Source organism: Colias eurytheme, chromosome 8, assembly GCF_061535395.1.
Source record: "Colias eurytheme isolate Ceu_HAF_F1 chromosome 8, ilColEury1 Martin Lab GWU primary, whole genome shotgun sequence".
NCBI lineage: Eukaryota > Metazoa > Arthropoda > Insecta > Lepidoptera > Pieridae > Colias > Colias eurytheme.
In genome coordinates this window covers 6360411-6384748 of record NC_142987.1, presented here as the reverse complement: position 1 = coordinate 6384748, position 24338 = coordinate 6360411, and the positions used below count along the sequence as shown (strand labels likewise).

Below are 24338 nucleotides of genomic sequence, written 5' to 3'. Positions count from 1 at the left end.
ATTTCGATTTAACAACCCTGCTTAGTAGGGATTAGATCGTTTGAGCCATAAATTAGATTGTAATCAATTTATCTGAGACATTTTAGTCTCATGTTCATATCTTAAGTAGCAAACACAAGGGACGACGTCAAAGGGATACGACTATAAATTATTATGTAAGGGGTAATAGTTTGCGTAACTTCGCTGTGTATATTGTATATATTACTCGTAATTAACATGATATATCTAACAGGGTTCAGGAGGCCATCTTCATCTTAATGCTTGTATTTTTATATTTAGCAAGTAGTTATTAAACTATGCTTATAAGTGTTATAACCTATGTGATTTAGGTAGGTACTTACCTAGTATATGAATTATGAACCTAAATCATGTGAGGAAAATGTTTAAAAATTGCAATAGTTTGTAATTTGTTTAAACTTTAATATAAGCTTATGTATAGGTATCTTTTTTGGAGTTTTGATCAATCATTTGATTGTTTGATTAAATTCCGCCCTAATAATATTATAACAAAGTTTATTTACTTACCTACTCAATGTTTAGGTTCTTATTTAGTTACCTGACTCATTAATCATTATAATTTTATTATTGTATTATTATTGTTATCGGGCCTCAGGCCTCAGGGGATGTAATAAAACCTTTTGCCGCCCCCGGAATATGCATCTTAGTATTATTAATATCCGGATCAAACTTTAAATCCAATAATTGGATAATACTTATACACTTATATTATTTATACTAGCTGTAATAAGTATATAGTCTATGATACTAGCTTCTTATAAGTTACTAGCAAACCCGGCGAACTCCTTTTCCCCACCAGAGACACCTTTTATTTGCTTAAAACCTCACGGAGCCCGAGAACTTTCCAACGAATGCAAAACCATGGAATTTGGTTCGTGCGTTCTGGAGTTATAGCGTCAGGAAGGAAAACCCGACTTATTTTTATAATTATAGTAGTTACTAAATACTAATACTATTACGAGGTACTTAGGTACTTACCTATAATATCTGTGCCTCCAGTGAATAAGGGAATAACTCAAAAACAGCACTTTTCAGGAGAGACAAAAAACTATATATCAATACTAAATCTTTATTAATTCAAAATTTTAAGCTTGTATGGGTAAGATATGATGTTAGACTATAGTTTTACATATGAACACATATTGTAACAACCCCATAAATATACTTTTTTCGTGTTTTTTTGTAGTTGTTGCCTTATGAACGAGTACTTCATGGAATAACTCAATGTATTCACATAATTTTTTTTTTACTCTTTGCAATATAACGACTTATGCCCTTATGCACTATGTTCATAATCGCACAACACGACTTATATTATTGCCAGTTTTGGTTTTATAGAAATGATGTGACTTATTATGCTTGAAATTTGTGTACTTTATGACTCAATTGAGGCATTTTAGTGGAAAAACTATGCACGTAGCTTGAAAAACGAATGAAATCAACGGGATTTTTAATCGTTATTAGATATTAAAAACAAAACAACATTTAGGTATTTATGCATTTAACCCTAGAAGTCCAATCTACGTAAATTTGACGTATGAACTCTTCTATATTTACCATCGAATCGCTGCAAAATCCAGAACCAACTTATTAGCCGTCGAGACCTAGCAGCACCTTAGCAGCACATAGTTGGCTCATCCCGGTAAATTCCGCCATTTGGTTGTAAAGAGGATGTTGTGCGTCATTTTGACGTATAATTGGGTTTTTCGTAACTTTTAAGATTGTTTCAAATTTTTATTTTGTTATTTATTTGAATAATTTTTTTCAAAGTCACGTTTCACATGATATCTATAGTATTATACTATAGATTGAGTATAAAATGGGATCCAGACAACTTTTATACTAGGACGAAAGCCTTCAATTTTAGTAAATGACGATTATTGTCCTCCGCTGGATTTGGACTTCAAGCAAGGGGATTGGGTGCCTGAAGATGTTGTCCGGAGTAAAACCGAATATGTTATGGGGTTTTGTTATAACCCATGTATAATGAAAGTCGTAGATTGTAAAATAAACCTTTAATCGATCTTTCAATAATACAGTACTATGTTGTTAATGCTATACAATGTTTCACCAGTCACCACAATGAGTCTAGTCTGTACAGGTTAGCAGGAGACAATCATTGAGTATTGGTATTAAATACGTATCAACTGCGTATTGCGTTTTGCGTATTAAATTGTCCTAGTGAAAATTAATCGTCGAATCAATTTAAAATTCGATCAAGTGCGTTCCGTTTCGGAACGCCACAGATAATAAAATATAGAAAATAAAAGTGGCAACGCCACAATGTCATGGTGGTATACATTGAGGATACAAGCACTATAAAGAGATAAGAGAAGCCCGAAAACCATATTCCTGTATGTTCAGTTAATACAGGAAAAGTTATAGTTGGTCAGTGGCGATATTTTACGGCATGATATAGAATTTTAACAATTTCTATATCATATAATATCAAAATAATGTAGATAAATAAAGAAAATACAATGAGCCGCAAAGATTTTATGAAAAAATTAAGCACAGATTTGAACGTGCCTTGGATGCAAATACGACTTGTGGCACACACTTTGAAGAGACTCTACGTGACAATAGCCCAATTTTTTCAAAATATGTGGTACCAGAGTATCCATAAAATGTTTACGAAAATGCAGGACCAAAGAAAGAAGTATCGATATTGCGGATTTTTTTCCTATAAAAAAGGCAAATTACCAAAGCACAGTGGCTAAAACGCTATATAAATACTTTTTTTTATGCGACTATTATAGACTATAGTATTATTGTCTTGATTATTGTAGTTAGATATTTTAAAAAAAAAAAGATTAAAAACGAGTTATTTTTTAAAAACTTACCCAATTAAAAGAAGAAAATATAAGTTTAACATTTTTGTTGGCTTTTTTAGATGATTCAATTATCGTTCTGTATTTATATAAACAAATTTATATAAACAAAGAGTATAATATCATTAAATGCGCATAATGTGTTAACTGTATTTTTAATATCTATTGCAAAAAATAGTTAATTTCCATAGAAATATATTAGTATCCCAAGTTATCTAATAAATACCTTTTTTAAAAAATATAAAGATTTGTTGTTGCAGATTTATTGAAAAAACGATTTAAAAATAATAAGGAATAGTGTGTGTTGTTTCCGTGCAGTATTCAAATAGACCAATAGCAACACTGCATTAATGCCAAACTGTCTCATGTCGTCACTTGAACCAATGACACTAAAAGAGTTGTTCCTTTATGCTCATGTTAGAAAAATGACACAAATGCGTTTATACTAAAAAAAGTGATAGGACTGATGGAACAAAATGAATTAAGTCTTTATTCAAAAAGTATAACTACACATACGTCTTTGTGTTCGTGGGTACTTTTGACTCGAGACGAATAGTTCCTTTGCGATTGCCTAAAATGATGGATAAGGTAACTTATACCGTTAATCACACCCTACTTATACCGTTTGGGTCATTCGAAAAAATGGGTTAGGACGCAGCTAGAGATATGACCTTTTGATATGTTGTGTATTTTGACGAGCTGAATCCAATGGTGCAATAAAAACCAAAGGGAATAACTCGTCTTACTCCCTTATTCACTGGAGGCACAGATATAGAGTAGATAGGTAACGTGAGATTTGAGAACTACAATATTTTAAAATAATATTATCTAGAATTATGTCAGCCATCTAGCGGCAATTTATCGCAACCGATCTTTAAAGTTTTGGCGGTTATTTGGGTCATGGCTATGTGTTGCCAGTAATAAATTTATTTCAATTATGATTTCCTCATATATTATGATTTCAATATAAATTTTAATTGAAAAGTATAGATACTCTTATAAAATTTATTTCAAAAAGAAAAAAAATACGTGTTAATATCGTACCAATAACGATATTCGCTATTATTAGGAGTTATACATGGGTTTTCGAGATGATAAAGAAATATAATATATCTGGCAAGTATTTCTTATAATGTCAACTGTCAATAATTTGTCAAATGTGAAATGAGTTGTCAATTGTCATTATTTTAGTAATCGCCATTCGCCAGTCGTACTATATTACTTGCTCTGTGGCCAGTCGTCAAACCAAACATTTTCATTTGTGATGTAAAAATAAGAAGTTTTTTGTTAAATCATTACTTTAATAAACACAAATTATAAAAATGTGTGATAGTGATGATCCTGGCGACCAGGGTCGAGGCGGCATGGACCTCACAGGATTTTTATTTGGAAATATAGACGAAAGCGGTCAACTTGAAGACGATGGGTTGTTGGATGGAGATTCAAAGAGGATGCTGTCCTCTCTGAACCGCTTAGGCCTTGGATCAATGTTGTCTGAAGTTTTAGATCAGGAGGAACCTAATAAAGATGATGAAGAGAAAGGTACATTACTGTTTGAGTACCTAACCCTAATGCTTTTTGTTTGTTTATTTGTGGTAACAACAGAGGTTATACTGTAAAGTTACTCTATTCTCAATAATATTTTTAACTTTTTACTAATTTCTAGTAGTGTAGAATATTACAATTGAATCTAATGCACAAAAGAAATCATCAAATATTGTTATAAGAATTTCTGTAAAGATTACATATTTACAAGTTTATATGTTGGCTTTGTTTTTAAATTCAAATATGATAGCTTATTGGTAATTGATGTTGACACCAAAAGACACTTTTAAACAGATTTCTAAAATAATTTTTACTTTTTAAAATAATCTTTTATACTTACTAACTATATCATTTTACAAAGTTCATAATAAATGTATTTCAAATAGCCATTTATATTTTGTTCTAGATTATACACAAAAGAGCCCATCGGCTGTTGATTTTTTTGATATTGACGATGCAGCTGATGAAGATAAGGTGAGAATATATTATGTAATGTGGATGTAACTTATATTTTGTTATCAATAAAAAATCATTTACTATAAAGCGCATTGCACAAAATTTCGGGTCATTTGTAACAGGATGGTGGTTCTACAGGGGTCTTAGTACGCAATGCCAATAAGAAAAATGATGGTCAGAACGCTGATACCGGATACCTTAAGATACTATAATATAAAATATAACCGTATCTTAAGATAAAATATTATAGTATCTTCACCGTGTGTGATGCGCTTAATTGTACTGTCATTTTGTGTTCATATCAGTTAAACATGCATTTAATTCTACATGGCATATGTTGAATCGCCTCAATTTACAATTTTATTCAAAACATTAACATATGGTATGAGTGAAGCTCCTACAAATTCTGCTGAAGTAATTACAATAGTAACTATTGTATTTTGTTACAATCAAAGTTTTATTTAAATTTAATCCTTGATTAATTTGTATACCTTACTAGCCGCGCCCCGCGGTTTCACCCACATGGCTCTGCTCCTGTTGGTCTTAGTGTGATGACATATAGCCTATAGCCTCCAAAATGGGCTATCTAACACCAAAATAATTTTTCAAATCAGTTTTTCCTGAGATTAGCGCGTTCAAACAAACAAAATCTTCAGCTTTATATTATTAGTATAAATTATATGCATATTTGACATATATTTTTTAATATTTTTCAAAATCCATTAGGATGAAGAAAGCGATTGGGATGCACCATCAGACACAAACAGAGCAGAAAATACAGATGATGTAAAAGAAGAAAACAATGACAATCAGCAACAAAACCAACCACAGAATGATAATGACGCAAATCAAGATGATTGGAAGGAGGGTGAAAATGATGAGTATGAGCAGCGGAATGATGATGGTTATGAAGGGGACATGGAAGGTGACGGTGGCCTCATGCCGCCGCCAAATACTGTTCCGTAAGTTTGTGTTTGGTATATATGTATCAATTGATTGATAATTATTGTGCAGTATTTATGCTAAAGTTCCTAACTTTTCTAGAACATTGTATTTAGTATTATGAAAAAGGGCTCATTCTGTAGTTATGAAAACATTCAGTGCTTAAAAATTGATTTAGATATTCCAAATTTTACTTTCTCACATTTATGTGGCATTCAAAAATTAAAATTTTTATCATAAAAAGAAATTATTTGATTTTTATCTATACTAATATTATAAAGAGGAAAAGTTTGTATGTATGTAAGTATGTATGTATGTATGGTTTTCACGCATAAACTACTGGACCGATTTTGATGAAATTTGGCACAGATAATCTTTAGACCCTGAGAAAGAACATAGGCTACCTTTTATTGCGAAATATGTACCACGGGCGAAGCCGGGGCGGACCGCTAGTTTTAAATAAAGAATAAGAAAATATAGTGACAGCAAGTTCTAACAGAGTATTTAAAATAATGCTAATTAGTAGTTTTCATAAAGCATCTTTCATATTTAATTGGGCAACTTTAATAAAAATAATTTAAGTAACTAGCTATATTTAGTCCGTTAATTTATTCAATTCAATGCTTCAACTATTGTCTAACTTTGCTTTGTGCAACAAACTATTTACAGAAAACAAAAGACTGAGAAACCTAAAAGGTTGGAAACTCCATTAGCCGCAATGCTTCCATCAAAATATGCTAATGTTGATGTCACAGAACTTTTCCCAGACTTTAGACCTGACAAGGTGAGTTAAGCTTATCGTAAATCTGTATGCATATTTTAAGTGAACAAAGTTTTCTTCAGCATTTGTTTTCATGATAACTTTTGATGCAATCAAATTATATGGTGTTGACTTTGTTTATATTATAAATTAATATTAAGTGTTTTAATTTTGAATAAATTTTATACACAGGTATTACTTTTCTCTCGTCTATTCGGGCCGGGGAAACTATCGAGTCTGCCACAAATTTGGCGAGGCGTTAAGAAACGAAGACGTCGTAAGAGAAGCGGCAGTACAGGGTCCGATACACCCCCACAAACATCTGAACTGCAGGATCCGCAATATGCTAGTGACGATGAAGATAAATTTCTCAAGTACGTATGATGTACATATTTAAATCATGTGTTGTGAAAAAATTGTCATTTTGAAGAATCATGAATAATTTCTGTCCCTATGAATATTTTTAAAAGTGTTTAAATGTTACTCATATGGACTAATGGTGTTCATAAGCATAAAAAAATATTTTTGTAATTCATTTTAAAAATTACGAATACTCTTAGGTTTTTAAAACTAATTTAACAAACATTTAGCTACATATAAATTGATGTCCTATGTTATATTTTGTTTAGCGTAAATATATTGTAATGAAAATTGTAGACCAATGGAAGAAAATCAAAATATGGGGAATCAAGAAAATGGTTCTTCTGGTGATAAAGGTGATAAAAGTCAGAGGCCTACACCTGCTCATTGGAGGTTTGGTCCTGCTCAGGCTTGGTATGATATGCTGAATGTGCCAGAAACCGGCGATGGATTTGACTATGGGTTTAAATTAAAGGTAAATGATGTAAATTTTTCCTTCTCGTTGATTAATGATTGGTTTTGCAGATATAATATAAAGAATAATATAAACAGTATGCTGTTCATAAATTTCAAAAAAATTGATTTGAATTACATTTAATAAATTCGAAGTGTATATGGTTAAGTGTCAATGAACAATATTGTTATTGTATCATAATAACGTTTTTTTCTTATTATTTCTAGGCTCCATCACCAGATCGCGAGGAAAAACCGAAAAAGGAGGAGGAGGTTAAAGAGGAATGTGAAGGTTCCGATAGTCCAGATAGTGGCTTTCCCGATGACTCCTTCCTTATGGTCTCACAGTTGCAGTGGGAGGACGATGTTATTTGGGACGGCAGTGAAATTAAACACAAGGTAATATAAATAAAGTTTATATTGTGCTTATGACAGAATTTTAATAATACCCGCATGAGTAGAAATCAGGTTCATTTGTCGCAAATTTATTATATTTTGTAGACAGATAATAGATATATGTATCTCTTAAGTACACATAATACATACTATCAGAGATATTTTATTGTTCTGTATCAAATATGTACTTAGGTTGTCTAATTTTTTAAATATTCTTTTGCACCTGCGCTTTCATTCTACATAAATTTTTATCTCATCAATCATCTTATAAATCAGTATTTTAAATTTGTTTTTTTATAGGTGCTAGCTCGTCTAAACAGCAAAAGCAATGCCGCCGGTTGGGTTCCGACGTCGGTGAGTCGCACTGCACAGCAGTTTTCGCATCCGAGACCGCAACCGCCGGCGCCGTTGCAACCTAAACCACCCACGTTAGTTACTTGTGTTTATTTATTAACTCTTTATTGTACAACAGTCTTATAAAATAAAAGTACAACAAAACCATTGTTTATTAAGGGTGTGTAAAGTATTTTTTTTAGAAAATTATAAAGAATGGAAAACATTCGATCACAAGGTGGTATTCGAATTTTCGCGGTGACGTCCGACCTCTCGGCCTTCCTGATCCCAGAAAAACAATCGAATTTCTTCTACTCTTTCGGTTTTATGTATATAAAGGACAGTATTTTCTGCAAAAAATCTGCTATCTAGCACATGTATATTGGTAAAATGTTCATTCCATAGCCCTGTATGTAAAAATATCTCGATATTATTAGTGTATTGTCCTTTTTACTGAAGTCAATATAACATATGTCTGGATATATGTTTTTCTTATCTAATTAGATATAAGTACATATTATTAGAGTTGTATGAAAATATATTGAATACACCAATACAGTTGCATTCAAATTTTGAATTATTAATTATTATTATTCTAGGTCCACAGCATCAGCGAACAATCCAGCCAATTCAGCAGATGGCGAAGACAATACTTGGTACAGTATTTTCCCCGTGGAAAATGAAGAACTGGTGTATGGCACTTGGGAAGATGAAGTGATATGGGACCCAGAGAATATGCCCAAGATACCCAAGCCTAAAATATTGACTTTGGATCCTAATGACGAAAATATCATTCTGGGTATACCAGATGATGTTGACCCTTCGAAGATTACTAGAGGTTTGTGTTTAGAAAACGTTAATTCATACAATAAATAATTTATTCGTTTATTCTCCTTTATAAAGTCTGTATTTCTCGCTTTATATGACGGTTCTTTTTGTTTCTCGAAATTATTCTTAACGGCTATCGTAAATTTTAAATTGCTAATACCATGAAACTTTATTGAACTTTTATTAAACATGAAACTTTCAACTATATTCTGGGACAGTGAGAACCAATTTACAATTGTACTGTCCTTTTCACAGAAAGAGGTCCACAACCTAAAGTGAAAATTCCGCATCCACACGTGAAAAAGTCGAAGATCCTGCTCGGTAAAGCGGGTGTCATCAATGTACTGCAAGAAGACGCGCCACCTCCACCGCCAAAATCGCCTGATAGGGATCCTTTCAATATATCTAATGACGTGTAAGTTTTATATACGCTACTTCTGTGATTTTTTAAAACGTTATTATTCCAAGATTACCCAAAAACTAAAAAATAACCTTTAATCCAGGTCTAAACAGCCGTTTTATCTATCTCATTTACCAGTTATGTTTGTTATAATTTTAACATACAATAACTTATTTTTAATTTTTTATCTATTATCCTAGTTACTACAACAGCAATTATAAACAAAACATTTTCTCTAGCTATTACCAACCAAAATCCCAAAACCCGCGTCTCAAAGTGGGCGGTGGTCAGTTGATACAGCACAGTACTCCAGTAGTAGAGTTACGAGCGCCGTTCATACAAACGCACATGGGCCCGGCTAGGCTGAGAGCCTTCCATCGTCCAGCTATGAGGAAACTGTCGTATGGACCATTGGCAGCTCCTGGACCACATCCCGTGCAACCGCTGTTGAAACATATCAAGAAGAAGGCTAAGGTATGCTATTATTTTTATTAGCACATTAGGTAGTAGAGTTACGAGCGCCGTTCATACAAACGCACATGGGCCCGGCTAGGCTGAGAGCCTTCCATCGTCCAGCTATGAGGAAACTGTCGTATGGACCATTGGCAGCTCCTGGACCACATCCCGTGCAACCGCTGTTGAAACATATCAAGAAGAAGGCTAAGGTATGCAGCTATTATTTTTATTAGCACATTAGGTAGTAGAGTTACGAGCGCCGTTCATACAAACGCACAATAAGAAGACGAACAAGAAGAATTAGTCATTTGACGGATTATAAATATCAGTATATTCGGTTGTATATACTATGTATATGCTATTTACATAATCACAATATGGTTATTATTGTGGCTCTAACGTGTATTTAAATGGTCTCGGTTAAATTACTTTATTTAATTATCCAACTATTATTATTTCTATACTTAAATTGTAAGTTTGATACCAAAAATATACTTTATAACAAATTCTTACGTTCTTTTTAACGACAGTGTAGTAAAAAGTGAAAAAAAATCTGTTTTCAATATGAAAATCTCTTTTACAGCAACGTGAAGCGGAACGTCTTGCATCAGGAGGTGGTGACGTGTTCTTCATGCGTACTCCCGAAGACCTCAGCGGAAGGGACGGGGAACTCATACTGGTCGAGTTCTGTGAGGAACACCCGCCGCTCATCAGTCAAGTTGGAATGTGCACGAAGATCAAAAATTACTATAAGCGTACTGCTACTAAGGTAGGATTTTAAGTTATGTTCAGCATAATGCAATCAGCATGTAATAACATGTTTCTTACTATAATGATTCAATGATTTTGATATTTTAATTACTAGAATCAAATTTTTTGTACTTTAAAGAAAATCACTTTTCTAAAACATCTTTAGTGCAAATAGCAACGATACATTGATTTTATTTCAATCAAATAAAGCAGGTGCTGATTTGACTTATAATCTATACTAATATTATAGAGCCCATTCATCAAGGAAGGCTATTCGCTATATATCATCTCGCTAAGACCAACAGGAGCGGAGCACTGCGGGTCAAACCGCGGAGTACAGATTATAAACCTAACCTTATCCTTGAACTTTCTTCACGATATGTTTTCAGGATAACGGTCCAAAACCGCAAAAGTACGGTGAGATTGCGTACGCGCATACGTCACCGTTCTTGGGTATACTACCACCAGGTGCCACTCAATCAGTGGTAGAAAATAACATGTACCGAGCACCAATATATGAACACTCATTACCACAAACTGACTTCCTTATTATTAGAACTAGGTAAGTGTACATAATTTGGTTTTAAGTGCTCAAAAAATACAAATGGTAATGGATGTGGTTTCACATCTTCTGCTCAGTTCGTAACAATCCGTAATTTGTACTGAATAATTGTATTATTCAGTACAAAAATACGGATTGTTAAATAAGCTATCAGGGGCCTTTAGGAAGTGCAACTTCAACCTTATTATTGATTTGGAATTCCTGATGGGCATATAAGAAATATTTTGATATTGTTTTCCCCTATATTTCCGTAACATCATAAAACATACCAGAAAATTTTTCATACAAAGGCAAACATATATGTTTCTTTATTAGCATATATTATATTATGTGAAAGTGTTAATAAATCCTTATTCAAATTTCAGGCAATCATATTACATACGTGAGGTGGATGCGCTTTTCGTCGCCGGTCAAGAGTGTCCTTTGTATGAGGTACCGGGACCCAACTCGAAAAGAGCCAATAACTTTGTTAGAGACTTTCTTCAGGTTGGTAAACATTTTAAAATGTTTCTATGGTTTTAAGATTTCAGTATGCACATGGTCTTGCATTTTTATATTATGAGTCAATTGTTTCATGCATTTGAATTTATTGCCTTGCATATATTAATACTTCTTTAACAACTCTTATCATCTATATTAATATTATAAAGAGGAAAGGTTTGTATGTATGTATGTATGGTTTCCACGCATAAACTATCGGTCCAGTAGTTTCATTCCATTTGATGAAATTTGGCACAGATAATCTTTAGACCCTGAGAAAGAACATAGGCTACCTTTTATTGCGAAATATGTACCACGGGCGAAGCCGGGGCGGACCGCTAGTATTTTATACTCATCCTAGGTTTTGTGTGATTATATATTGTTTTCCACATTTCTTTGGTTGGTTGGTTGGTCACTGTTACTAAAATGCATTCGTTGTATTTCAGGTGTTCATATACAGATTATTCTGGAAATCTCGAGACAATCCTCGTCGTATCAAAATGGATGACATCAAGAGAGCTTTCCCATCACATTCAGAGAGTTCTATCCGTAAACGGCTCAAGCTCTGCGCTGATTTCAAACGTACCGGCTTGGATTCTAATTGGTATGATACCTATATAAACATTGAAAATTAAAAAAATATTGGAATGTTAGAATATATTTTTCGGTTTTGTAGGGTTAATCTTTGGAAAATACACTATACGTTATTAAATTGACAATTTTCCTGTGTGTAATGTAATGTTTCCTATATTAATGCATCACATATTATTGATTTTATATCACATGTTAACAGATTAAAATGTTCTAGATTACTGTTCAAGAAGCAGATAAATCATAAAATATTATAAAAACTTTTTCTTCAATACAGGTGGGTGATAAAACCAGACTTCCGTTTGCCGTCCGAAGAAGAAATCCGTGCTATGGTATCGCCGGAGCAATGTTGCGCCTACTTCAGTATGGCGGCTGCGGAACAGAGGCTAAAAGACGCTGGTTATGGCGAGAAATTCATCTTCACTCCGCTAGAGGATGATGATGAGGAACTGCAGTTGAAAATGGATGACGAGGTAGGTAGCTTAATGTATGGAAGAAATAGAAATAAAAAAAAGACGGGTTGCATTCCGGGAGTGCCGGCAGAAGTGAAAACTTGATTATTAACGTTGAGCATGTTTGATATCCGTCCGTCTTACGCTTTTTCGATCAGCCCCCCTAGTCAAGTGGCTTTCTGTTAGCGTAGCGTTCAATAGAATAGACTACGAATGTATGAGATTGACGTAACCTGTAGATACGTTTATCTACAGCTTACGTCAATCTCATACATTTTTAATCTATTCTATTGAACTTTACGCTAATAGAAATCCACTTGTCTAGGGGGGCAGGTCACGTGTCCTGACGCGAGTTTAAGATTTTATACCCAACGCCGCTAAAGAAGTTTTCACTTCAAAAAAAACCTTTGATGTCCTTCAGCTTTAAGTTTATAGGTCGAAAGCAATTAAATATTTATATTATGCAATTTATAATAATTAGTTTATTTGAAGGATTTGAACAATATCTGTACTTTTAAGTGATTTGTAGACTATTGTATTGTCGTGTAGCGACTAGCGATAACACTTCGCGGACAGGAGATAAAAAAAACAAACATATAATTTATAAGTAATAATCTATTTAATTTGTCAAAAATGAAATTATTTTTATAAAGATCACACCGGGTGCAGTTTTGAGATTTCATTATTGTCTCCAGGTGAAAGTAGCTCCCTGGAACACAACGCGAGCATACATCCAAGCTATGCGGGGTAAATGCCTCCTCCAACTCACTGGTCCCGCTGACCCCACGGGATGTGGTGAAGGGTTCTCATACGTGCGAGTGCCCAACAAACCCACACAGCAGCCAAATGAGGAGCAGCAGCCAAAGAGAACGGTCACGGGAACAGATGCCGATTTGAGAAGACTCAGCTTGAATAACGCTAAAGCGCTGCTGAGGAAGTTTGGCGTGCCGGAGGAGGAGGTATGTATTGATAAATATCGGTGGCAATGTCAACATTTTTAATGTTAGAATTCAAGCAAATTGTTTTTGTAACCTTTTCCTTTTGTATATTTGATTAATTAAAACTGATTTATTCCAAGTAGGTTTAGTTGAATAGCAATTATTTCAGTCAAAATAAATCAATATATTTCTGCTAAACGTGAAATGGAGCACTTTAACAACTTTAAACTAAGTATAGCTAAATTCTTTGAAAATAGACTGAGTCGAATCCCTAAACTTATGTAAAAATAGTCACACATAGTCGTGAAATCCAAAAAATATCTCTTATGTGGAATATATATTATGAAATGCCTATTTTGAGTAATAATTTTTCCTTCGTACAGATCAAAAAGCTATCGCGTTGGGAGGTTATTGATGTAGTTAGAACACTTTCAACTGAAAAAGCTAAGGCTGGAGAAGAAGGTATGACGAAGTTCTCTCGAGGGAACAGGTTCTCTATAGCTGAGCACCAGGAGAGGTAAATTATTATTTTTATTATGTGTATATCATTTTGTACTGAAAAAAAAAGATAAATGTCAAACTTTGAAGTAGAACATTAATTGATCAATTTTTAAGAAAAAAAAAAAAAATTCGAATACTTGGCGGGATTCGAACCTGCGTCCTTTTGCCGTACCGTGTCAACACCTAGCCACCCGATTATATTTTGTAAAAATACCTATGCTAATTAAAATTAAATAAGAATACTAATTGTTTAGTTCAGATATACGTTAACAACATGCCTAATTATGTTTTTATCCATCAAGGTATAAAGAAGAATGCCAACGTATATTTGAGCTCCAGAATCGCGTATTGCAAAGCACTGAAGTCCTAAGTACAGACGAGGCCGAGAGTTCAGTTAGTGAAGAGTCCGATCTCGAAGAAATGGGAAAAAATCTTGAGAATATGTTAGCGAATAAGAAGACTACGGAACAGGTTGGCATCAAATTATAATTAATTCACTATCAGCATATATTTGCTCCCACTTCTGATACATATAGCATGCCTCATGTATAATGACATATTATGTCTTTGAAATTTTTGGTTCTTGAATATTTCAGTTTTCTGATCTTTTTCATTTTCATTGAAAGCAATAATGTGCAATTTCCTTATAAATTAAAAGCAATATAGATTTTAATTTTTTTGTCTGACCGGTTAGCTCCGTTGGTAGTAGCCCTGCCTTCCAAGCCAGAGGTCGTGGGTTCGATTCCCACCCGGAGTAAATATTTGTGTGATGAACATAGATATTTACATACTCTGTGTCTGGGTGTTAATTATCTATATAAGTATTTATTTAAAATTATATATGTATGTTTATCAGCCATCTGGTTTCCATAACACAAGCGAAAGCTAAGTATGGGATCAGATCGTGCCGTATGTGAAAATTGTCCTGAAAAATATTTATTTATACATCAAAATTAAATCTTATTAAAATATACCTATATAATTTCTTACATAATTGCTAAACGATATAAACATAATTATGAACCAGTAACAACAAAGTTTTTGCTACCTAATTTAGTACACGATAAAGTTTTAATAAAATTAATATGTTATTATTAATTATTCAATAGTTAACGTTGGAAAGAGAAGAGGCAGAAAGAGCGGAGCTCAGGAAGATGATTCTCGGACAGTCAGAAAAGAAACCTCAGATAAATCAAAACGATCAACAATCATCTAATCAAGGTTTCATTTTATTTCTTGAAATTATGCTAATATAAGTTTTGTATTGGCGTAGAGTATGTGCAATGTGCATGCGTTTTATTTTGAAATAGTTCAAATTCAGGTTTTATTTTCTCGTTTCATGTATTTATATAAACTTGTCGATATACATAACATGGTAATATTCTTGAAACAATTTTTTTCAGGCCGAGTACTTCGCATAGTCCGTACGTTCCGTAACGCATCAGGCCAGCGTTACACTCGAGTAGAGTTAGTCAGGAAGCAAGCGGTCATAGAAGCATATACTAAGATCCGCTCTACCAAAGATGATGCGTTCATTCGACAATTTGCAACTATGGATGAGTCACAGAAAGAAGAGATGAAGCGAGAAAAGCGGAGAATTCAGGTAAGTCGTATCCTAGAAAATGGTTGTTTGTGCTTTTAACAGTATTGAATAATTAGAATTTTATACGGAAATTTTACGTTCTTCTCGATGTTTTGAACACTGAAAAGCGTGGCAAGAAACAATTTTATTTATGAACTAACAATAAGATACTATGGTTGTTTATAACAGTACGCTCTATGATAATATGGATGTGCTTTATAGCGTACAGTTTAAGTTGTATGTAATAGTTATGATGCTTTTGAACAGGAACAACTGAGGCGTATAAAGAGGAATCAAGAAAGGGAAAGGTTGGCGGGCAATCCTCCTGTGCCTGGGTCTATAATTGGCGGCGACAGTGAGTTAATATTACAATGATTTCACCTAAAATCTTAATATATTGTATAAATCTCGTGTCACAATGTTTGTCCTCAATGGACTCCTAAACCACTTAACCGATTATAATAAAATTCGCACACCATGTGCAGTTCGATTCAACTTGAGAGATAGGATAGTTTAAACATGTAGGTACCACGGGCGAAGCCGGGGCGGACCGCTAGTTGAATATAAGTCTTGAAAATATGTACCCCAAGTATTTCTATTTTAACATGTTTCCTTGCATTTCTTGAAGAAAAAAAAATGTTTTTAACTTTTTGATTCATTCTGACAATAGTTTAATATGTGATTGATTTTCTAGGTATGAGTATGTCATCAATGGGGGACATGGGTTCAGCGTCACCTGGGCTCATTCCTTTAGGACAAATCAAACAAGAGCCCGATCTCCATACACCGTCACGCCGACGCGCTAAGTTGAAACCAGATCTGAAATTAAAGGTGAAAATAATAAATAACATTTATTATATGTATTAACTTTAGTGCTTGTTAAATCTTTAACTTATTTGTAAAGTATTTAAAAATATGCGAATGAAAACTATCCGTTACTAGCGGTCCGCCCCGGCTTCGCCCGTGGTACATGTTTACGTTTTCTCTACATAAGAACCATCCTCGTACTTCAAGGAATATAATAAAAAAAGAATTATCGAAATCGGTTCAGCCGTTCTCGAGTTATGCGCTTACCAACACATTTTGCGATTCATTTTTATATATAAGAAGATAACATGATTATAAAACCGATATAAAACGATCAAATAAAGGTAACCAATATCTTATTTCACATATTGCATAGGCTTTACAAGTCCCAAACAAATGTTTGTTTATGTTTTATTTTACGTGATATTAATTATTTTTTCTTCGAATCAGACATCTTATAAGCCGTGTGTTTTATTAAATGAACTGTTTTAAAAGTGCAATTTCCTTAATCCCTAAACTAAAATAAACTGTATTCATTTTACTTATCAAACAACGTTATTCCAGTGCGGTGCTTGCGGTCAAGTTGGACACATGCGTACGAACAAAGCGTGTCCGCTGTACACCGGTGGGGGCCCGTCGTCACCTGATCGGGATGAGAGGGACAGTGAACCAGTCGATAGTGAAGATCTCACTTATGTTGAGGGCACTAAGCTGACACTGCCGTCGAAGATTGTTAAGGTCAGTTTTTTTTTAACCCATTGAGCCCCAAGCGACCCGATCGGTCCCAGACACAATACAGGGTGGAAGGTTAAGATGGGGCATGAAGGGCAGGTACCTTAACCGTTGTAGCTACATGAAAACGTTCTTAGGAGACTATCCTTAAATTCTTGAGAAATTTTAATCTGCATTCACAGATTTTTGAAAAAATGTACGGTCAGCAAGGAAATCGGCAGTTTTCAAAAAATTTTTTTTTGATGCCAATCGATCCAGTTTCTCATGGGGATCATAACACTCTAAAAGACCAACTGAGGTATGAGTACTAGAAAAGTCAGAAATCGCGAAAAACTATTTTCATTCATGAACAAGTAAAAAGACAAAGGCACAGCAACATAACATGCCAGCGACGCGGGGGCGTGAGCGGGCGGTGGCTGGCAGCTGATGCACGAGATGAAAAATTATTTAAATTTGAATATCGAACGAGCACGTCACATTTTTATGGCTTATGTAAACAATAACACATAGAAAACAAAAGTTACCAGAAGTAACTATGTCTTCACTAAAAATGTCCTTAAATAATTTAGAACGTTTAGATCTGTTAGAGGCTTACTTTTAAATAATAAAAACCCAACAGTTGCATTGGAATGGTACAGGAATAAATACCCAATGCGACATGTACCGACGCGAAAGGTAATTGCGAATCTTGTAAAAAATCTAGCAGAAAGTGGCTCATTTAAGAAAAGCTTGACACGTCCGCGTCGTTCACGCGTATTGAATGAGAATACGGTGATAGCAATTTTGGCACTAATTGTGGAAGCATATCCCGAAATTTTTTCAAAACAAGTTGCCGTTGAAGTTGGTTGTTCGCACTGGATAGTTTTAAAAACATGGAAGAAATACGGCTACAAATGCTACCGCCATGAGCGATTAGTCCAAGCATTGTAATCTGGGGACTATGCACGCAGAGTTGCATTTTGCAGATGGTTACGGGGCAAATTTAGTAGAGATAATGATTTTATGAGTTTTCTATTAGCGCATCTTTTGTTGAATCCCTTATTTTCTTAGTGAATGTGTGGAAATAGTTTTTCGCGATTTCTGACTTTTCTAGTACTCATACCTCAGTTGGTCTTTTAGAGTGTTTTGATCCCCATGAGAAACTGGATCGATTGGCATCAAAAAATTTTTTTTTGAAAACTGCCGATTTCCTTGCTGACCGTACATTTTTTTAAAAATCTGTGAATGCAGATTAAAATTTCTCAAGAATTTAAGGATAGTCTCCTAAGAACGTTTTCATGTAGCTACAACGGTTAAGGTACCTGCCCTTCATGCCCCATCTTATCCTTCCACCCTGTATATTTTCTATTATGTCTGTGGTTCCGGGGCCTGAGTTATTAAAGAGGTTGTGGTTTAAATATAGTAAAACGTATTCCAAATGCTGAAGGAAATGACTATAAGGTAGTTTTGTTACACGTTGCAAATTCAATAACAATGCGGCAAACCTGTTTGACGTTATCAGCAGATTTAAATAGAAAGAAAAATTGAACATTTTGTTAAAACTTAACGTTAGTTATAATAAACAAACACTTACTGAAAAAAATGTCAAATATGTGTATTGACTAATTGATTAAATGTCTATATATTTGACATTTTTTGACATTGATTAGGCATGACGAAATATTTTGAAATCCTCTACTATACGTTTACTATACAAGAAAAACCCTATATTTCGGTAATATACTTAAATTTATCGAAAATAAAAGCCATTTTTCAAAAAATATTTATTAACTGTGCCAAAACAGCTCGCAGGAGTCATGGCGTAGGCGTGACGTCACTCTTTAGTAAATACGTAATTATTTGTACGCATTGCGAAGAAAATTAAAAAAAAATTTAATTAATATTGATGTGTGTTATAGAAACGAATTTCAAAGTTTATAAGTGGTGTGCAGTATTGCAGTGTGAAATGCATAAAAATATATGGATTCACACTGCAATACTGGACACCATTTATAACCTGTATACAAACCCACAGCAATCCGAAGAGCTCCGCCGTCGCAGCGGCCTGAGCAGCAGCGGGCGGTCGCGCGGCGAGGTGCGCGCGGCGGGGCGCACGCGGCGCCGCGGGACCGCCGGCGAGCCGTGCGACTACCTCGTGCGCCGGCCCGCCGAGCGCCGCCGCACCGACCCGCTCGTCACGCTCTCCTCGCTGCTGGAGGACGTGCTCAACCACATGCGGCACCTGCCGGACGTGCAGCCCTTCCTGTTCCCCGTCAACCCGAAGGTACGGTAGCGCCGTGTGACTGCCGAGTGTGACCTTCGAAATTCGAAAATAACCTTAAACAAAAAAAGACGGGTTGCACTCCGGGAGTGCCGGCAGAAGTGAAAACTTGATTATTAACGTTGAGCATGTTTGATATCCATCCGTCTTACGCTTTTTCGATCAGGCCACGTGTCCTGACGCGAATTTAAGATTTTATTCCCAACGCCGCTAAAGAAGTTTTCACTTGAAAAAGTTTTCACTTCAAAAGAGTTTTACAAAAACATGTGCATAGAGAATTGTGTGCATTGTTTATTCCTGCTTTGTTGTTGAAACATTTTCCCGTCGCAATCCATTTCTGAAATAAAGTGCGTAACATTTCAAAACTGCAGTGCAGCTGCTTCATCTGCGCGTTAGTGGCGCAGATGCTCTTATCATGTGAAGGATATGCTTCTAACGTGTTACTGTCGCACTGCCAGACAACCAGTTATAGAAAAAAACCTGAACTATTACTTACTTTAACTGTTTTTGATGTAATCAGCGCACGCAAAACTATGAGTTCGATCAAGCATAGCCGTGCACTCATTAAGATGTTATCTTGTCAAATAAAATAAAATAGATTGAATACATAATATGCCCTAACGAAACAAAATATGCCTATATGATATATTTATCGTAACAGATTCTATTACGATATTTATATGTTTATAGATGGTGGCGGATTATTATCGCATTGTATCGCGTCCGATGGATCTGCAGACGATCAGGGACAATTTGCGACAAAAACACTATCAAAGCAGAGAAGAATTCCTTGCAGATGTTAATCAAATTGTGGAAAATTCTAATTTGTATAATGGTATGTACAATGTTTAAATCCCAATTTTCTGAAGTATCCTTTGTCATAACAATTCCAAATAAAATATTCGAATACATTAACAGACTAGTTTAGGTGTAATAATACAACATACAAAAAAGCACAGTAAATTACCTCCCAGATTAAATCTGTTCCTTTTTTAGGATATTTTTTTTAAGTTTTTTTAGGTTAGTGAAACTTTTAATAAAGTGAAATTTATCAATCAATAGGTGCTAACAGTAGCTTGACGGTGGCCGCTCAGCGGATGATGCAAAGATGCTTCGAAAAACTAGCCGAGAAAGAGGAACAATTTATGAAACTTGAAAAACAAATTAATCCGTTACTTGATGATAATGATCAGGTATGTTATAATAATAAAAGTCGTCTGGATATGAAAATTATCTTCCTTACTGATAAAATGGTATTCCGAACAATATACCTTTCTGCTATTTTTTTTTAAACATGCTTATATTAGCTTCACCTGATAGAATAGAATAAATTCGATCGCTCTGGCGGGTCACGAGTGGCCGCGTTGGTCAGGCATCCGCCCCGGAATGGCGCGAAAGGATGCGGGTTGGAGTCCCGCCTCGTGATCGAATTTTTTCTATTCTTTATAAATTTATAATTTATAAAGCATTTGAATGCCATAAAAATTAAAAACCAAAAATATCAAATTCACCAATATTTTTAAACTATATTAATTATTTTAATATCGTATTACGGGTGTTTTACATAAATAATTTCTTCTAGGTGGCTCTATCCTTTATATTCGAGAATCTATTAACAACAAAATTGAAAATAATGCCCGAAGCGTGGCCCTTCCTTAAACCTGTGAACAAGAAACAAGTAAAGGATTACTACAACGTTATAAAGAAACCTATAGATATGGAGACCATAGGCAAGAAGATACAAGGTAAAAAATATAAAATTATTCGATTATTGATAGACTATTCGTAATTTTATTTTGTTTTAAATCCTGTCCCAATATTTCATAACGTTTTGAAAGTTTTCGATCTAAATTGATTTCCAAAAGCTAACCATTTCTCTCTTTAAGTAGTATTTACTATAAAGTAACTATAAATCTGAATGTTCATTTAATGTTTAATTAGATATAGTAAATATTAATAATTCATTTTCATTTAGCGCACAAATATCACAGTCGCGAAGAGTTCTTGCGTGATATACAACTATTGGTTGACAATTGTCGTGCGTACAACGGACCGAACTCACAGTTCACGAGGCAAGCTGAAGCCGTATTGAAAGTAACACAGGAATCACTGGAACAGGTATGTAATAATAGTATACACTTGACTAATAATATTTGAGGTACACTATCAAGAAACAACTTACAAAAAAAAAGACAAAAAATCCCGTAATCAAAATCTGATCAAAGTATCTATGTATTATGTATGACTATCTATTTATTTTTAATCAAAGAATTTTTTTTAATAAAATTTCATATTCGGGTTCAATTCGACTTCTACTGTCATTATTTTTAAGCTATTGCATAGCTTCTATCGCGGGCCTTGAGCGCGGGGACCGAATCGAGAAATTCCGTAACGAAAAAACCTCACGCTCCCCACTCCGACGGGCGCGGAGGTGTGGCTTGAAGGCATAGCATGCAATAGCTTTACCGCGGCAGTCTCCGAGTGCCACACGACTTTATTATATTTTATTATTTTAAAAATATGTAATAGATACCTATTATGGAATAATTAAAACCCTTTTTCAAACAGTTTGACGAGCACGTAAGTCAATTAGAGGCAAACATAGCCCGAGTGCAACAAAAAATGTTAGAAGAAGCGGATGTATCGGACACGGAGGAAGAATTGCCCGTAAATGACGAGAAACGGGGCAGAGGCAGGCCGAGGAAACATAAGCCTACACCTTCTACGTCTACGGATGGTATGTTTGTGTTTAATATTACTTATATTGTAGACAGGAAGGATTAATTTTTACTGTTTTGTTACGATTTCATTCAATTACTCGACGGATTTATTGACAGACATTTTACGGAGAAACGTGTTATTTTCACCTATATTAAGTACTAGCTGTGCCACGCGGTTTTACCCGTAATGCTTCGCTCCTATTGGTCTTAGCGTGATATATAGCCTTCCTCGATAAATGGGTAATCTAACACCGAAAGAATTTTTCAAATCGGACCAGTAGTTCCTGAGATTAGTGCGTTCAAACAAACAAACAAACTCTTTAGCTTTATAATATTAGTATAGATTTTATTTAAGGATAGCATTTTATCCCCGTTGAATATCGATGAAGCGCATAGTTAGACCAAAATGCAGTTTTTCTTTATAGTACTTAATAGAAGAATTGTAGGATTGATAATTTCGCATAATTCATATCGTCTTGATTTTACAGAAGCAACGCCGAGGAAACGCGGTCGACCAAGGAAAGATCAAAATAGCTTGGTGGATGGTAATTATTACAATGTTTTTATTATATATTCCGTGTATGGAGTGTAACTGTGTAGGGTTGTTATTAACTATTTTTTGCTTTCAGACTTGCAATATTCTGACAGCGGCAGTTCTGGACTTGAAGAAGTGGAACAAAAAGATGGCACAGAGACTACGGTGCACTTATCTGTTAAATCTGGTTAGTATTCAAAAATTACACTGTTGGATATTAATTTTTGTATGAATTAAATATTTCGTATAATCTCCTATTATAATGTTACCGCAAAAACATTAATTATTGAATTTTGACTTAATAATTTTAATTGAAAAGGCTATTTTTCTTCACTATTAAGGTCTTTTCGATTTTTTTATATTAATAAATAAATTAATATACTTGGATCAAATAACTTGATACTAAAGTGAAAAATGTCGCGTTGAAAAATTTTTAAGTTTTCAATAATTCTCAAGTGCGTCAACAAAAAAAAAGAATAATAATTTATATTGCTTATTTTTTTACGTATTAACAGAGGACGATCCAGGTGCAGGGCCTAGTTTCAATCCGGCAGATTTCCCGATCAAACGGGAAATACCGGACGAGCCACCGCACGCGTCCGACGAATTGGTCGACTTGGACCAACATAGTATGGACTATAATTATCCTATTAAGGTATTATTATGTATATTTTTTACTTGGTTTGATATACAATTGTTTCAGAAAATGAAATGTAGGTGTAGTTTTACTGTGTTGCGTTTTTTAATTATTATCTTTGTGTGCGTGTACAAAATGTGCACGTATATAAACAATTACGTGCTATTTTGAGATTCTGTTCTTTGTTATTTTAATAAAAAATGGAAAATAATTATTATTTCACATTACGACACTCAAAAAAAAACGTTTAAGGCGTTGCCAAGAGCTTTTATTTGCTAGTGTTTTGTTTAAAAGAGCAAAAAAATCTCACATACACTCAGAATATCAGAGTTTTGGATTTTTAATAGTAAGTGTGATTTATATTACATTACTGATAAAAAAATTATTATTCAATGTACAGGAGGAGCCAATAGAACCGGATATGAGTATGGAGCCTCCAATGGACTTGCCAGGCATGTCTGGGGAGCCGCCACACTTCAAGGAAGAACCGATGGAGAATTGGCAGGTATGTACCAATCAGAGGTTTTTAATCTATTTATTTAAAAGCTTATTGGTGAAATTCGCAAAAAAAATGATTTTTATACTAATAAAAACTTAACATATGTATGCTTTAATATATTAACAATTGGTATTGTTTTGATGTTTAATACTATAAACAACTAGACTGACAATCCTCTATTACAAATTCTACAAAAAGAAAACTCTGCCTAAAAGTTTGACTTCGGACAATTTTGAGCGTGAATATGAGTAGTTGTTTATTGTAGCTTCAGTAGTTCAAATACGGGAATAATTATAATGTAATTAAAAATAATATTCTACTAAAGATATTTTTGTATTTTTAGCCCGATCCTGCAATACAAGACGATTTACAAGTCACGGATAGTGAAGAGGAACCCGAAGATGGATTATGGTTCTAAAGAAATCACGTGTTGCAAATAGTATCAAATTTTCATATTAAAAAAGATTTTTTATTGTATTGTTGAATTAAGACTAAAATAAATTAAGTGAAATTT

The 24338-nt window shown here is 34.2% G+C and overlaps 1 protein-coding gene across 1 annotated transcript; it reads left to right on the top strand.

Annotated features, from left to right (window-relative positions):
• Positions 1–4087: 4087 nt before the first annotated feature.
• Taf1 (TATA-box binding protein associated factor 1) lies at positions 4088–24338 on the top strand. Its single transcript, XM_090104679.1, has 35 exons — positions 4088–4391; positions 4801–4868; positions 5577–5812; positions 6462–6576; positions 6745–6926; positions 7210–7387; positions 7594–7764; positions 8062–8189; positions 8694–8932; positions 9178–9337; positions 9562–9796; positions 10362–10547; positions 10918–11090; positions 11456–11576; positions 12017–12174; positions 12439–12634; positions 13309–13572; positions 13935–14068; positions 14355–14523; positions 15162–15273; positions 15456–15655; positions 15902–15989; positions 16329–16465; positions 17006–17179; positions 19188–19436; positions 20124–20268; positions 20496–20626; positions 21016–21178; positions 21409–21551; positions 22002–22170; positions 22642–22698; positions 22783–22875; positions 23204–23343; positions 23726–23830; positions 24168–24338. Exons 1-35 carry the CDS (start codon positions 4172–4174, stop codon positions 24240–24242), a joined length of 5514 nt encoding a protein of 1837 aa, XP_089960805.1. The 5' UTR covers positions 4088–4171; the 3' UTR covers positions 24243–24338.

Excerpts from the sequence above, each read along its gene's own strand:
- Taf1 (XM_090104679.1), top strand. The coding sequence starts at position 4,172 with ATGTGTGATAGTGATGATCCTGGCGACCAGGGTCGAGGCGGCATGGAC. Across the intron at positions 9,797-10,361 it reads ATATCAAGAAGAAGGCTAAG|CAACGTGAAGCGGAACGTCT; the intron begins GTATGCTATTAT and ends TCTCTTTTACAG. Across the intron at positions 23,831-24,167 it reads AACCGATGGAGAATTGGCAG|CCCGATCCTGCAATACAAGA; the intron begins GTATGTACCAAT and ends TTGTATTTTTAG.